General features: G+C 41.4%; 1 protein-coding gene across 1 annotated transcript in view; it reads right to left on the bottom strand.

Annotated features, from left to right (window-relative positions):
* Positions 1–15,959, bottom strand: part of LOC115121694 (dual specificity calcium/calmodulin-dependent 3',5'-cyclic nucleotide phosphodiesterase 1B-like) — a 50,186-nt gene that overhangs the window by 9,539 nt on the left and 24,688 nt on the right. Inside the window, exons 3-7 of the mRNA XM_065004209.1 lie at positions 14,911–15,093; positions 8,787–8,853; positions 8,465–8,581; positions 8,039–8,179; positions 7,345–7,445 (exon numbers count right to left, since the gene is read on the bottom strand). Coding sequence (XP_064860281.1) covers positions 7,345–7,445; positions 8,039–8,179; positions 8,465–8,581; positions 8,787–8,853; positions 14,911–15,093 — 609 coding nt within the window. The remainder of the gene's footprint in view (positions 1–7,344; positions 7,446–8,038; positions 8,180–8,464; positions 8,582–8,786; positions 8,854–14,910; positions 15,094–15,959) is intronic.

Here is a 15,959-nt window from a genome sequence, read left to right as displayed (position 1 = left end):
CCATCACTCATTCATATATCCTTATGTACATATTCTTTATCCCCTTACACTGTGTATAAGACAGTAGTTTTGGAATTGTTAGTTAGATTACTTGTTGGTTATCACTGCATTGTCGGAACTAGAAGCACAAGCATTTCGCTACACTCGCATTAACATCTGCTAACCATGTGTATGTGACAAATAAACATTTGATTTGATTTGATTTGAAGGCAACACAGGAGTGGTTTCAGGACAAGTCTCTGAATGTCCTTGATTGGCCCAGCCAGATCATTGAACCCGATCGAACATCTCTGGAGAGACCTGAAAATAGTTGTGCAGCGACGCACCCCATCCAACCTAACAGAGCTTGAGAGGTTCTGCAGAGAATAATGGGAGAAACTCCCCAAATACAGATGTGCCAAGCTTGTAGCGTCATACCCAAGAACACTCGAGGCTGTAATCGCTGCCAAAGGTGCTTCAACAAAGTACTGAGCAAAAGTTCTGAATACTTATGTAAATGTAATATTTCAGTTTTTTTATTTTGAATAAATTAGCAAACATTTAGAAAAACCTGTTTTTGCTTTGTCACAATTGGGTACTGTGTGCAGATTGATGAGGGGAAAGAAACAATTTCATCAATACGTTCCGAGGCACTGTATGTAGATGACCAGGGTAGCCAATTGGTTAGAGCGTTGGACTAGTGACCCGAAGGTTGCAAGTTCAAATCCCTGAGCTGACAAGGTACAAATCTGTCGTTCTCCACCTGAACAGGCAGTTAACCCACTGTTCCTAGGCCGTCATTGAAAATAAGAATTTGTCCTTAACTGACTTGCCTAGTTAAATAAAGGAAAAATAAAAAATATGTATATAGACATCACCAGATAGTGAGATTCTGAGTGGTGGAGCTGTAATAAAGAGGTAATGAGAGAAGAGAAACAGATGGACATAAATGGCTCAGGAGAAAGGAGCAGGAGCAAGTTAATTGAGTCACATCCATTATCAAGCCCCCTGTCGAAAGTAATTTGCATACATGTTTACTAGGCACTTAGAAATGGATAATAAACAGATATCAGCGCTACACAGTAAATGGGATTCCCCGTAGGGATAAACACTGCGTAGAAAACTTAGGCAAAAAAAAGGAGACATTTAATTGTCAATGTTTAGGCTGTACAACAACTTTTCAAGACTGCAGCAACAGCTTAGTACGTGTTTTTAGGATTAATCTGCTTCCATTTGCAAGCAGAACAAAAAGAGCATTTAAGTAGTACTGTCGTAACAGTATAATGAGGAAATGTGATGCAATGCAACTGAATAATCCCAATGGAGGTGCCCAAGATTCAGGAGTAAAAATAACATTTTACTGGGGGAGTAAAAATGACTGAAATCAAAATAAAACATGAAGCTTTGCACGCACGCAAGCACACACACACACACACGCACGCACGCACGCACGCACGCACGCACGCACGCACACACACACACACACACACACACACACACACACACACACACACACACACCAAATCAACATTTATTGGTAAGTATCCAGTTTTGCAGGTGTTATCTCAGGTACAGTGAAATTCTTCTGTTTCTATCTCCAACAATGCAGCAATATCTAGCAATTCAATAACAATACACACATCATCCACAAGTTAAAACAAAACTGAAATATCAGAACGGAATATACAGTTGAAGTCAGAAGTTTACATACACTAGGTTGGAGTCATTAAAACTCGTTTTTCAACCACTCCACAAATTTCTTGTTAACAAACTATAGTTTCCGCAAGTCGTTTTGGACATCTACTTTGTGCATGACACAAGTCATTTTTCCAACAATTGTTTACAGATAGATTATTTAACTTATAACTCACTGTATCACAATTCTAGTGGGTCAGAAGTTTACATACAGTTTACTGTGCCTTTAAACAGCTCGAAAAATTCCAGAAAATTATGTCATGGCTTTAGAAGCTTCTGATGGGATAATTAACATAATTAGAGTCAATTGGAGGTGTATCTGTGGATGTATTTCAAGGCCTACCTTCAAACTCAGTGCCTCTTTGCTTGACATCATGGGAAAATAAAAAGAAATCAGCCAAGACCTCAGAAATAGAATTGTAGACCTCCACAACTCTGGGTCATCCTTGGGAGCAATTTCCAAATGCCTGAAGGTACCACGTTCATTTCTACAAACAATAGTAGGCAAGTATAAACACCATGGGACCACGCAGCCGCCCAGGAAGGAGACGCATTCTGTCTCCTAGAGATGAATGTACTTTGGTGCGAAAAGTGCAAATCAATCCCAAAACAATAGCAAAGGACCTTGTGAAGATGCTGGAGGAAACAGGTACAAAAGTATCTATATCCACAGCAAAACAAGTCCTATATCGCCACTCAGCTAGGAAGAAGCCACTGCTCCAAAAACCACCAAAAAAAACAGACTAGGTTTTGCAACTGCACATGGGGAAGAAGATTGTACTTTCTGGAGAAAAGTCCACTGGAATGATGAAACAACAATAGAACTGTTTGGCCAAAATTACCATTGTTATGTTTGGAGGAAAAATGGGGAGGCTTGCAAGCCGAAGAACACCATCCCAAACGTGAAGCACGGGGGTGGCAGCATCATGTTGTGGGTGTGCTTTGCTGCAGGAGGGACTGGTGCACTTCACAAAATAAATGGCATCATGGGGATGGAAATGATGTGGATATATTGAACAACATCTCAAGACATCAGTCAGGAAGTTAAAGCTTGGTTTTAAATGGGTCTTCCAAATGGACAATGACCCCAAGCAGACTTCCAAATGGGTCTTCCAAATGGGTCTTCCAAATGGACAATGACCCCAAGCAGACTTCCAAATGGGTCTTCCAAATGGACAATGACCCCAAGCAGACTTCCAAATGGGTCTTCCAAATGGACAATGACCCCAAGCATACTTCCAAATGGGTCTTCCAAATGGGTCTTCCAAATGGACAATGACCCCAAGCAGACTTCCAAATGGGTCTTCCAAATGGACAATGACCCCAAGCAGACTTCCAAATGGGTCTTCCAAATGGACAATGACCCCAAGCAGACTTCCAAATGGGTCTTCCAAATGGACAATGACCCCAAGCAGACTTCCAAATGGGTCTTCCAAATGGACAATGACCCCAAGCATACTTCCAAAATTTTGGCAAAATGGCTTAAGGACAACAAAGTCAAGGTATTGGAGCGGCCATCACAAAGCCCTGACCTCAATCCTATAGAACATTTGTGGGCAGAACTGAAAAAGCGTGTGTGAGCAAGGAGGCCTACAAAACAAACTCAGTTACACAAGCTCTGTCAGGAGGAATGGGCCAAAATTCACCCAATTTATTGTGGGAAGGTTGTGGAAAGCTACTCGAAACGTTTGACCCAAGCCAAACAATTTAAAGGCAATGCTACCAAATACTAATTGAGTGAATGCTAACTTCTGACCCACTGGGAATGTGATGAAAGAAATAAAATCTGAAATAAATAATTCTCTCTATTATTATTCTGACATTTCACATTGTTAAAATAAAGTGGTGATACTAACTGTCCTAAAACAGGGAATTTTTCCTAGGATTAAATGTAAGGAATTGTAAAAAAACAACAACTGCGTTTAAATGTATTTGGCTAAGGTGTATGTAAACTTCCTACTTCAACTGTATATGTAAATGGTATAGACAGTATGGACAGCATGTGAATAGAAAAGGTGTGTACAGCAGTAGTTATTAAGGATGATCCTTGACTAGAATACGGTATATACATATAAAGTGTGTAAAACACATTGTAAATATTCTTAAAGCGACCAGTGTTCAATGTCTATATACTGTACATGGGGCAGCAGTCTCTAAGGTGCAGGGTAGAGTTCAGAGTTTTAGCCGGCTGGTAACAGTGTCTAAGTTTCAGGGCAGACCACTGGGCAGTGGACGGTCAGTGGTGGCTGTTCAACAGTCTGATGACCTGGGGTGAACGGGCCGCGGCTTGGGTGGCTGGGGACCTTGATGATCTTCTTGGCCTTCCTGTGACACCAGGTGCTGTAGATGTCCTGGAGGGCTGGCAGTGTGCCCCCAGTGATGCGTAGGACTGACCGCACCACCCTCTGGAGACCAATGCGGGTGTGGGCGGGGTGTTTGCAGGCGGGGCGTTTGTGGGCTTTTCGGTTACTGGCATTTGCGGTTGCGGGAATTGTGGTAGTGGGCATTGTAGTTGCGGTTGTGGGCGTTGCGTTTTTTGGCGTTGCGGTTGCGGGGGATGCAGTTGCAGGCGGTGCAGTTTCCCTGCCAGGTGGGGATGAAGCCCGACAGAAAGTTGTTGATCTGCATCTGCCAAATTTCTTCAGCTTCCTGTAGTTGAAGAGGTGTTGATGTGCCTTCTTGGTGAGGTGGTACCACTTCAGGTCGTCAGTGATATGCACGCCAAGGAACTTGAAGCTTCTGAACCTCTCCAATGTGGCCCCGGCGATGTTGATTGGGGTGTGCTCTCTCCGCTGTCTCCTGTTGTCCAGGGAGAGGTTATTCCCACCACTCCACTTAACCTCCTCCCTGTAGAGTACTGTCCAGTTATATGGTCAATCCCTGGTCCTATCACACTCATAGTACTGTCCAGTTATATGGTCAATCCCTGGTCCTATCACACTTAGAGTACTGTCCAGTTATATGGTCAATCCCTGGTCCTATCACACTCAGAGTACTGTCCAGTTATATGGTCAATCCCTGGTCCTATCACACTTAGAGTACTGTCCAGTTATAAGGTCAATCCCTGGTCCTATCACACTTAGGGTACTGTCCAGTTATATGGTCAATCCCTGGTCCTATCACACTTAGAGTACTGTCCAGTTATATGGTCAATCCCTGGTCCTATCACACTCAGAGTACTGTCCAGTTATAAGGTCAATCCCTGGTCCTATCACACTTAGGGTACTGTCCAGTTATATGGTCAATCCCTGGTCCTATCACACTTAGAGTACTGTCCCTGGTCCTATCACACTTAGAGTACTGTCCCTGGTCCTATCACTCTTAGAGTAGTCTGGTTATATGTTCATCTGCAGCAAAGAAAGATAGAAAAAAGCTCCAAAAGTCTCAAAACAGGGCTGCCAGATTAGCTCTTCATTGCTCTAAACAGGGCTGCCAGATTAGCTCTTCATTGCTCTAAACAGGGCTGCCAGATTAGCTCTTCATTGCTCAAAACAGGGCTGCCAGATTAGCTCTTCATTGCTCAAAACAGGGCTGCCAGATTATCTGACCGTATTAATATTATCCAAATATTATCAGAATTTCTCATTTCTTCATGTTAAAAACATATTACTATCTAGTCTTCTGATTTTCTTTAGGAATGTTATACTGTATATATATTTTTTTAAACAGTATTTTTAAGTCTAGTTAGTACATACTAAGCAGTCTGCTAAATGACTTAAATTAGTACATACTAGCATTTTTTTAAACAGTATTTTTAAGTCACAAACCAAACATGCAAATTCAGGGCAGCTAAAACAACCCGAGCCAAGGACAAATCGCCTTAAATCTACAGTTTTATATAGAGCCATAGCTGAATGGAATGTTTTACCAATCCATATTTCTCAGGCAAAAAGTTAATCCACCTTCAAGAAAAAAATTAAATAACATCTAATGCGATAGACCATATGACTAGACAGCAAATAGAAATCATGCTGTTTGTATTTAGTGAATTTCCCTGTCTATCTTGCAGCCTATATTCATTACCAAAATGTCCTATCTGTCCTATCTGGCGCTGTCCATTGTACTGATTCAGTGCAGCAGATATATGCCACACATTTCGAAAGCACTCTATGATGTCAGTGTCTCTCTATTTAAATGTTATGTGTATTGTGGTAAAGCAGAATTCAATTTAATTCCAATGTAAGAACCCCCAAAAATGTTTCCCCCTTGCTTGATTTCAACTGCCCCCTTAATCACTGTATCCTGGCGCCAGGTCTGGTGAAGTGTGATCACAGCGTTGTTCTTTGTAGTGTTGATAGGCCCTCGTGTTTTTGTTCCCAAAATAAAGAGTTGATCTGTGTGCCAGGAGGCAGAGTTCTTAGGTGCCTCTGTGTCTCTATGTGGAAAATCTACTGCTAAAATTAGCAGCTTCCCTCCATAAGATATGTTTGCTTAAGAAGGAATAGGAGCTGAAAGCATATCTCTCTCTCTCTCTCTCTCTCTCTGTCACTTTCTCTCTTTTTCTATCTCTCTCTCTCTCTCTCTCTCTCTCTCTCTCTCTCTCTCTCTCTCTCTCTCTCTCTCTCTCTCTCTCTCATACATGCAAGTACGCACACACACTCTCTAGCTCTTTCTCTCTCTTGCTCTCTCCCTCACTCTCTCACTCTCTTTCTCTCTCTCTCTCTCTCTCTCCATTTCCCACTCTTTACTGTAATGCATTTTGAGCACCTCAGTCATTTACAGTTTTTCTCAATTGCTAAAACACAATTTCTGAAACCTTGCTCCATTTCCTGAAAACATTAAACACAAAACGTCATCTTCAAGCACTATTTACATAACCTCTGTCTCCTCTCGCAAAATGAAACATTTGCCTCGAAACAGTTTTACCTGTGTTCAAAATCAAACACTGCTCTCAAATTATAAACAAAGTGATCAAAAAGATATACACTCTCAAGCAGTCAGTAAACAATACACCGAAAAATAGAAAACACATTGTTCAAAATTACAATTCTCAGGGAGAAGTACATTTTTAATAAAAAAAAAATATTAATATTTTTCCGTCATTGTCTTTTGATGAACGAAAACATGTTCTATCATAGTAGCTCAAAATTGATCAGAAATTACTACTCTGCTTTGCTCTACTTTCTCCTTCCCAGCTTCAACAACCTGTTTGCTCTCTGAACTGGCTTATATTGGTTGTGTCGCATCATTTGAAACAGGTTAAATCAATTTTGAGTGGTTGTGTTCAATCAATGACATATGTTCCCTATTTGTATTTGATTGTTGCCACTTGTGTTTACCAGTATGGATGACATGTGCATGAGAGTGAAGAATGTGTTTTGAGAATGAGAATGTGTTTGGAGTTTTGCTGAAAAGTCTAAGTGAGATCTGCAAATTGTGTTTTATCATGTGAAATGGTTTAAGGTATTGACAACAGACATAATTAGCTAAATGAGTCCAGGCAACTGAGAACTTTGTTCAGCCAATGGGTTTTTAGTGTTTTAGCAATTGAGAAAAACTGTAATAAATTCAGAGAATAAAACATACACATTGTTTATTTTAGTTGGTGTAAATGTGGATTCGATTTCACTCTCTCCCACTCACTCTGAAATCAAATGCATCTTCGAACACCTCAGTAATTCTTACTTTACTTTATCTTACTTTACTTTATCTTACTTGACTTTTTCTTACTTTGTGTGAATGTGGAAGTCGTTTGTAGTTCCAGTGTGTTCGTAGTCATGGATGGCCGCAGCAAACAGGGACGCCAGGACCTCCAGTTCAGTCAACCAGTGCTGCATGTGAGACCCACACAGATACCCTTGTTATAAACCTCACATACATAACCTACATATACCTTTCATATAGAGTTAGTGTATCGTTATTATAGAGTAACCAGTGCTGGAGGCTAGACCAACACAGACACCCCTTATTGTAAACACCTGTATTTCAAATGCAGACATTTACATTGGTTTACAGTAAATACATCTATATTGGATTTCCCCCCTTTTTGATTATAGATTCCATCAATGTAATTGTCTTCGTCATTTCCAATACCCCATATATTTTGGGGGTATATATTAATAGTGTATATATATATACACATACACATATGTATATAAATATAAATACATAAATATACACATACATATGCATACAAATACACATACAAACATACATATCTTTAAAAATATATATTTTCCTTTATTATTTCCCACAAACCCTATACATTTTCTTCTGCTATTTCATACAAGTCCATGCACACACTGTAGCCAGTGACCTGACCAGGCAGACACAATTTGGGAAATGTCCTTTCCTGAGCTGTGACAATCAAATACATGATAGGGATAACGTGTTATAAAAGGAGAGAAGACGAGCTGTACTGTACCACTAGTCCTGTACGTAAGAGCAGACAGTGTAGGGTTTGTGTGACGTCGGCTGCGTGGACACTGCTGTGGTAGGGGTTGCTGTGTTTACTGTAGCCTTTCTCCAGCTTCTCCAAGAAGGACATCAGACAGGAGATTGGGATCTGTAATACCACACATTATGACATGGAAAGTTCACACGGAGTTCATCTGTTGTGTTCGAGCACACTACATCAACTAACTGGCCTGTGTCTGAGTCTGCCCTCTAGTGTACTACTTATGGAAACAGTTTTACACACTAGAAAAGGTAGACAATACTATGTGTGTTTGCGTCAGCTGTTTATGTCAGTGAGAAAAGTTAGAATTTTTAGAGGCTAATGTAAAATTAAAGCTGTACAGAAACAGAAGGAGGTAAAATAGTAAGGACATGCAAAGTGATATGTGGAGACCTTGAATCTGCTGTTGAGTTCGTATCGTGTCACCAGCTCGAAGACCAGGGTCTGTAGTGCGTGGTCATCACTGGCTGTGTTCAGGGCAAACACATCAAAGTTCCACCGGTCAATGTCCTAAAGATGGAGATGATAGAGACAAATAGATAACAGATATCTGTTATGTCCAAAGCACATTGAGGTTTTCAAGAATTGGAGTCTGAAATTGAAAAGGTCGATAGCTCATACTGTAGTCATACCGTCAGGGAAACTCCTGGCTCTGCTCCTTACGTTGTAGCTCAATTAAAGACTTTAGAAATGATAACAGATCACATATTCTTACCCTGAGACAGTTAACTACTGCTGCAGGTTGGTCAGGCATGGCAGCAGTGTAGGCCCTTCTGAACATCCTGGAACAACAGCACATTCAATGTTTTGCATTGGACAATCTCAGTAGTGAATCTGTGATGTCCTTGTTATAACAGAATGTGGATCAAGAATTCCACTGCAAATGTACAGAAGTGAATTTATCCTGACCCTATGACACACACTTCACAAACCCCATTCACAACATTATATAGAAGGAGGGTTTTTTAATGTTGCATTGTTTTTCTCAAATGAATGAGGAGGACCAGGGCGAGCCTCCTTTACTTTATATTACAAATGAATGAGGAGGACCAGGGCGAGCCTCCTTTACTTTATATTACAAATGAATGAGGAGGACCAGGGCGAGCCTCCTTTACTTTATATGACAAATGAATGAGGAGGACCAGGGCGAGCCTCCTTTACTTTATATTACACATTAATGAGGAGGACCAGGGCGAGCCTCCTTTACTTTATATTACACATTAATGAGGAGGACCAGGGCGAGCCTCCTTTACTTTATATTACACATTAATGAGGAGGACCAGGGCGAGCCTCCTTTACTTTATATTACACATTAATGAGGAGGACCAGGGCGAGCCTCCTTTACTTTATATTACACATTAATGAGGAGGACCAGGGCGAGCCTCCTTTACTTTATATTACACATTAATGAGGAGGACCAGGGCGAGCCTCCTTTACTTTATATTACAAATGAATGAGGAGGACCAGGGCGAGCCTCCTTTACTTTATATTACAAATGAATGAGGAGGACCAGGGCGAGCCTCCTTTACTTTATATTACAAATTAATGAGGAGGACCAGGGCGAGCCTCCTTTACTTTATATTACAAATTAATGAGGAGGACCAGGGCGAGCCTCCTTTACTTTATATTACAAATTAATGAGGAGGACCAGGGCGAGCCTCCTTTACTTTATATTACAAATTAATGAGGAGGACCAGGGCGAGCCTCCTTTACTTTATATTACACATGAATGAGGAGGACTAGGGCGAGCCTCCTTTACTTTATATTACAAATTAATGAGGAGGACCAGGGTGAGCCTCCTTTACTTTATATTACAAATTAATGAGGAGGACCAGGGCGAGCCTCCTTTACTTTATATTACACATTAATGAGGAGGACCAGGGCGAGCCTCCTTTACTTTATATTACACATTAATGAGGAGGACCAGGGCGAGCCTCCTTTACTTTATATTACAAATGAATGAGGAGGACCAGGGCGAGCCTCCTTTACTTTATATTACAAATGAATGAGGAGGACCAGGGCGAGCCTCCTTTACTTTATATTACAAATGAATGAGGAGGACCAGGGCGAGCCTCCTTTACTTTATATTACAAATTAATGAGGAGGACCAGGGCGAGCCTCCTTTACTTTATATTACAAATTAATGAGGAGGACCAGGGCGAGCCTCCTTTACTTTATATTACAAATTAATGAGGAGGACCAGGGCGAGCCTCCTTTACTTTATATTACAAATTAATGAGGAGGACCAGGGCGAGCCTCCTTTACTTTATATTACACATGAATGAGGAGGACCAGGGCGAGCCTCCTTTACTTTATATTACAAATTAATGAGGAGGACCAGGGCGAGCCTCCTTTACTTTATATTACAAATTAATGAGGAGGACCAGGGCGAGCCTCCTTTACTTTATATTACACATTAATGAGGAGGACCAGGGCGAGCCTCCTTTACTTTATATTACAAATTAATGAGGAGGACCAGGGCGAGCCTCCTTTACTTTATATTACAAATTAATGAGGAGGACCAGGGCGAGCCTCCTTTACTTTATATTACAAATGAATGAGGAGGACCAGGGCGAGCCTCCTTTACTTTATATTACAAATGAATGAGGAGGACCAGGGCGAGCCTCCTTTTACTTTATATTACAAATTAATGAGGAGGACCAGGGCGAGCCTCCTTTACTTTATATTACAAATTAATGAGGAGGACCAGGGCGAGCCTCCTTTACTTTATATTACAAATTAATGAGGAGGACCAGGGGGCGAGCCTCCAAATTTACTCCTTTACTTTATATTACACATTAATGAGGAGGACCAGGGCGAGCCTCCTTTACTTTATATTACACATTAATGAGGAGGACCAGGGCGAGCCTCCTTTACTTTATATTACACATTAATGAGGAGGACCAGGGCGAGCCTCCTTTACTTTATATTACAAATGAATGAGGAGGACCAGGGCGAGCCTCCTTTACTTTATATTACAAATGAATGAGGAGGACCAGGGCGAGCCTCCTTTACTTTATATTACAAATGAATGAGGAGGACCAGGGCGAGCCTCCTTTACTTTATATTACAAATTAATGAGGAGGACCAGGGCGAGCCTCCTTTACTTTATATTACAAATGAATGAGGAGGACCAGGGCGAGCCTCCTTTACTTTATATTACAAATTAATGAGGAGGACCAGGGCGAGCCTCCTTTACTTTATATTACAAATTAATGAGGAGGACCAGGGCGAGCCTCCTTTACTTTATATTACACATTAATGAGGAGGACCAGGGCGAGCCTCCTTTACTTTATATTACACATTAATGAGGAGGACCAGGGTGAGCCTCCTTTACTTTATATTACACATTAATGAGGAGGACCAGGGCGAGCCTCCTTTACTTTATATTACAAATGAATGAGGAGGACCAGGGCGAGCCTCCTTTACTTTATATTACAAATGAATGAGGAGGACCAGGGCGAGCCTCCTTTACTTTATATTACACATTAATGAGGAGGACCAGGGCGAGCCTCCTTTACTTTATATTACACATTAATGAGGAGGACCAGGGCGAGCCTCCTTTACTTTATATTACACATTAATGAGGAGGACCAGGGCGAGCCTCCTTTACTTTATATTACACATTAATGAGGAGGACCAGGGCGAGCCTCCTTTACTTTATATTACAAATTAATGAGGAGGACCAGGGCGAGCCTCCTTTACTTTATATTACAAATTAATGAGGAGGACCAGGGCGAGCCTCCTTTACTTTATATTACAAATTAATGAGGAGGACCAGGGCGAGCCTCCTTTACTTTATATTACAAATTAATGAGGAGGACCAGGGCGAGCCTCCTTTACTTTATATTACAAATTAATGAGGAGGACCAGGGCGAGCCTCCTTTACTTTATATTACACATTAATGAGGAGGACCAGGGCGAGCCTCCTTTACTTTATATTACAAATGAATGAAGAGGACCAGGGCGAGCCTCCTTTACTTTATATTACACATTAATGAAGAGGACCAGGGCGAGCCTCCTTTACTTTATATTACAAATTAATGAGGAGGACCAGGGCAAGCCTCCTTTACTTTATATTACAAATTGATGAGGAGGACCAGGGTGAGCCTCCTTTACTTTATATTACAAATGAATGAGGAGGACCAGGGCGAGCCTCCTTTACTTTATATTACAAATGAATGAGGAGGACCAGGGCGAGCCTCCTTTACTTTATATTACAAATTAATGAGGAGGACCAGGGCGAGCCTCCTTTACTTTATATGACAAATGAATGAGGAGGACCAGGGCGAGCCTCCTTTACTTTATATTACAAATTAATGAGGAGGACCAGGGCGAGCCTCCTTTACTTTATATTTCAAATTAATGAGGAGGACCAGGGCGAGCCTCCTTTACTTTATATTACAAATTAATGAGGAGGACCAGGGCGAGCCTCCTTTACTTTATATTACAAACTAATGAGGAGGACCAGGGCGAGCCTCCTTTAATTTATATTACAAATTAATGAGGAGGACCAGGGCGAGCCTCCTTTACTTTATATTACAAATGAATGAGGAGGACCAGGGCGAGCCTCCTTTACTTTATATTACAAATTGATGAGGAGGACCAGGGTGAGCCTCCTTTACTTTATATTACAAATGAATGAGGAGGACCAGGGCGAGCCTCCTTTACTTTATATTACAAATGAATGAGGAGGAACAGGGCGAGCCTCCTTTACTTTATATTACACATTAATGAGGAGGACCAGGGTGAGCCTCCTTTACTTTATATTACACATTAATGAGGAGGACCAGGGCGAGCCTCCTTTACTTTATATTACAAATGAATGAGGAGGACCAGGGCGAGCCTCCTTTACTTTATATTACAAATGAATGAGGAGGACCAGGGCGAGCCTCCTTTACTTTATATTACAAATTAATGAGGAGGACCAGGGCGAGCCTCCTTTACTTTATATTACAAATTAATGAGGAGGACCAGGGCGAGCCTCCTTTACTTTATATTACAAATTAATGAGGAGGACCAGGGCGAGCCTCCTTTACTTTATATTACAAATTAATGAGGAGGACCAGGGCGAGCCTCCTTTACTTTATATTACAAATTAATGAGGAGGACCAGGGCGAGCCTCCTTTACTTTATATTACAAATTAATGAGGAGGACCAGGGCGAGCCTCCTTTACTTTATATTACAAATTAATGAGGAGGACCAGGGCGAGCCTCCTTTACTTTATATTACACATTAATGAGGAGGACCAGGGCGAGCCTCCTTTACTTTATATTACAAATTAATGAGGAGGACCAGGGCGAGCCTCCTTTACTTTATATTACAAATGAATGAGGAGGACCAGGGCGAGCCTCCTTTACTTTATATTACAAATGAATGAAGAGGACCAGGGCGAGCCTCCTTTACTTTATATTACACATTAATGAAGAGGACCAGGGCGAGCCTCCTTTACTTTATATTACAAATTAATGAGGAGGACCAGGGCAAGCCTCCTTTACTTTATATTACAAATTGATGAGGAGGACCAGGGTGAGCCTCCTTTACTTTATATTACAAATGAATGAGGAGGACCAGGGCGAGCCTCCTTTACTTTATATTACAAATGAATGAGGAGGACCAGGGCGAGCCTCCTTTACTTTATATTACAAATTAATGAGGAGGACCAGGGCGAGCCTCCTTTACTTTATATGACAAATGAATGAGGAGGACCAGGGCGAGCCTCCTTTACTTTATATTACAAATTAATGAGGAGGACCAGGGCGAGCCTCCTTTACTTTATATTACAAATTAATGAGGAGGACCAGGGCGAGCCTCCTTTACTTTATATTACAAATTAATGAGGAGGACCAGGGCGAGCCTCCTTTACTTTATATTACAAATTAATGAGGAGGACCAGGGCGAGCCTCCTTTACTTTATATTACAAACTAATGAGGAGGACCAGGGCGAGCCTCCTTTAATTTATATTACAAATTAATGAGGAGGACCAGGGCGAGCCTCCTTTACTTTATATTACAAATGAATGAGGAGGACCAGGGCGAGCCTCCTTTACTTTATATTACAAATTGATGAGGAGGACCAGGGTGAGCCTCCTTTACTTTATATTACAAATGAATGAGGAGGACCAGGGCGAGCCTCCTTTACTTTATATTACAAATGAATGAGGAGGACCAGGGCGAGCCTCCTTTACTTTATATTACAAATTAATGAGGAGGACCAGGGCGAGCCTCCTTTACTTTATATTACAAATTAATGAAGAGGACCAGGGCGAGCCTCCTTTACTTTATATTACAAATTAATGAGGAGGACCAGGGCAAGCCTCCTTTACTTTATATTACAAATTGATGAGGAGGACCAGGGTGAGCCTCCTTTACTTTATATTACAAATTAATGAGGAGGACCAGGGCGAGCCTCCTTTACTTTATATGACAAATGAATGAGGAGGACCAGGGCGAGCCTCCTTTACTTTATATTACAAATTAATGAGGAGGACCAGGGCGAGCCTCCTTTACTTTATATTTCAAATTAATGAGGAGGACCAGGGCGAGCCTCCTTTACTTTATATTACAAATTAATGAGGAGGACCAGGGCGAGCCTCCTTTACTTTATATAACAAATTAATGAGGAGGACCAGGGCGAGCCTCCTTTACTTTATATTACAAACTAATGAGGAGGACCAGGGCGAGCCTCCTTTAATTTATATTACAAATTAATGAGGAGGACCAGGGCGAGCCTCCTTTACTTTATATTACAAATGAATGAGGAGGACCAGGGCGAGCCTCCTTTACTTTATATTACAAATTCATGTCCTCATTGAAGATAATAACGTTTTCCATCTACCTCTCGACAAAGATCCCAGCCTGCACTGCGTGGACGATGCTGCGGAACTTTGGTTTGTCGTCAGAGCGGCGGGCGGGGTGGCGGGCCCTCTGAGTGAAGGTTGAAGCCAGCCAATCAGTGACCTCCGTGGGCACGCCATCAGAGTGCAGCTTCTGGAGGTCATCCTCTGTGTCCAGACCCTGTCTGAAAGGACAGAGAGAGAGCAAATCAGACTTGCCTGAGAGAGGAGAGAGAGGACAAATCAGACCTGCCTGAGAGAGGAGAGAGAGAGAGAGCAAATCAGACCTGCCTGAGGAGAGAGAGCAAATTAGACCTGCCTGAGGAGAGATAGCAAATCAGACCTGCCTGAGAGAGGAGAGAAAGAGAGAGCAAATCAGACCTGCCTGAGAGAGGAGAGAAAGAGAGAGCAAATCAGACCTGCCTGCGGAGAGATAGCAGCTCAGAGTAAATATTTATTGCATTTTCTTTTCCAAATGGGCGGTAATTTAGAATGCATAAGATACTGTATTTATGATAGCACAGCTTTTTCCCTTTGTTCCTCAGTCTCCCGCTCTTTCACTCAACCCAGCCCCTTTTCCTTTGTGTAACAAGCTGTCATATCTGTTCCGCCCGCTAGGGATGTTTTCCTTTATGACGTCATTTGTAATCAAGTTATGATTAATTGTGTGTATGTGAATTCTGTGTGATTAGTTAGGTATTTAGTAAATAAATAATTAAACCCAATTTTGTATTGCTGATTCAAATTGTTAGCCAGGGTTCTTGCAGATGAGACTGAAGTAAGATGAAGATTAATGTTGACTGCTAGTGATGTAAAATTTTACTAGGACTTTAAGAGTTTATTCGGAAGATAACAGCTCTATACATATAATTTTGTGGTGCCCGACTCTCTAGTTACAGTTACATGATTAGCTCAATCAGGTAATATTAATTACGGAGACATTATTTTATAGAATAGCATGTCATATTTCTTAATCCGGCATAGCCAAAGACACGACAGAGAGGAGAGAGAGAGAAAATCAGACCTGCCTGAGAGAGGAGAGAAAATCAGA

Source organism: Oncorhynchus nerka, linkage group LG2 (genome assembly GCF_034236695.1).
Source record: "Oncorhynchus nerka isolate Pitt River linkage group LG2, Oner_Uvic_2.0, whole genome shotgun sequence".
Lineage (NCBI taxonomy): Eukaryota > Metazoa > Chordata > Actinopteri > Salmoniformes > Salmonidae > Oncorhynchus > Oncorhynchus nerka.
This window is presented reverse-complemented; position numbering and strand designations above follow the sequence as displayed.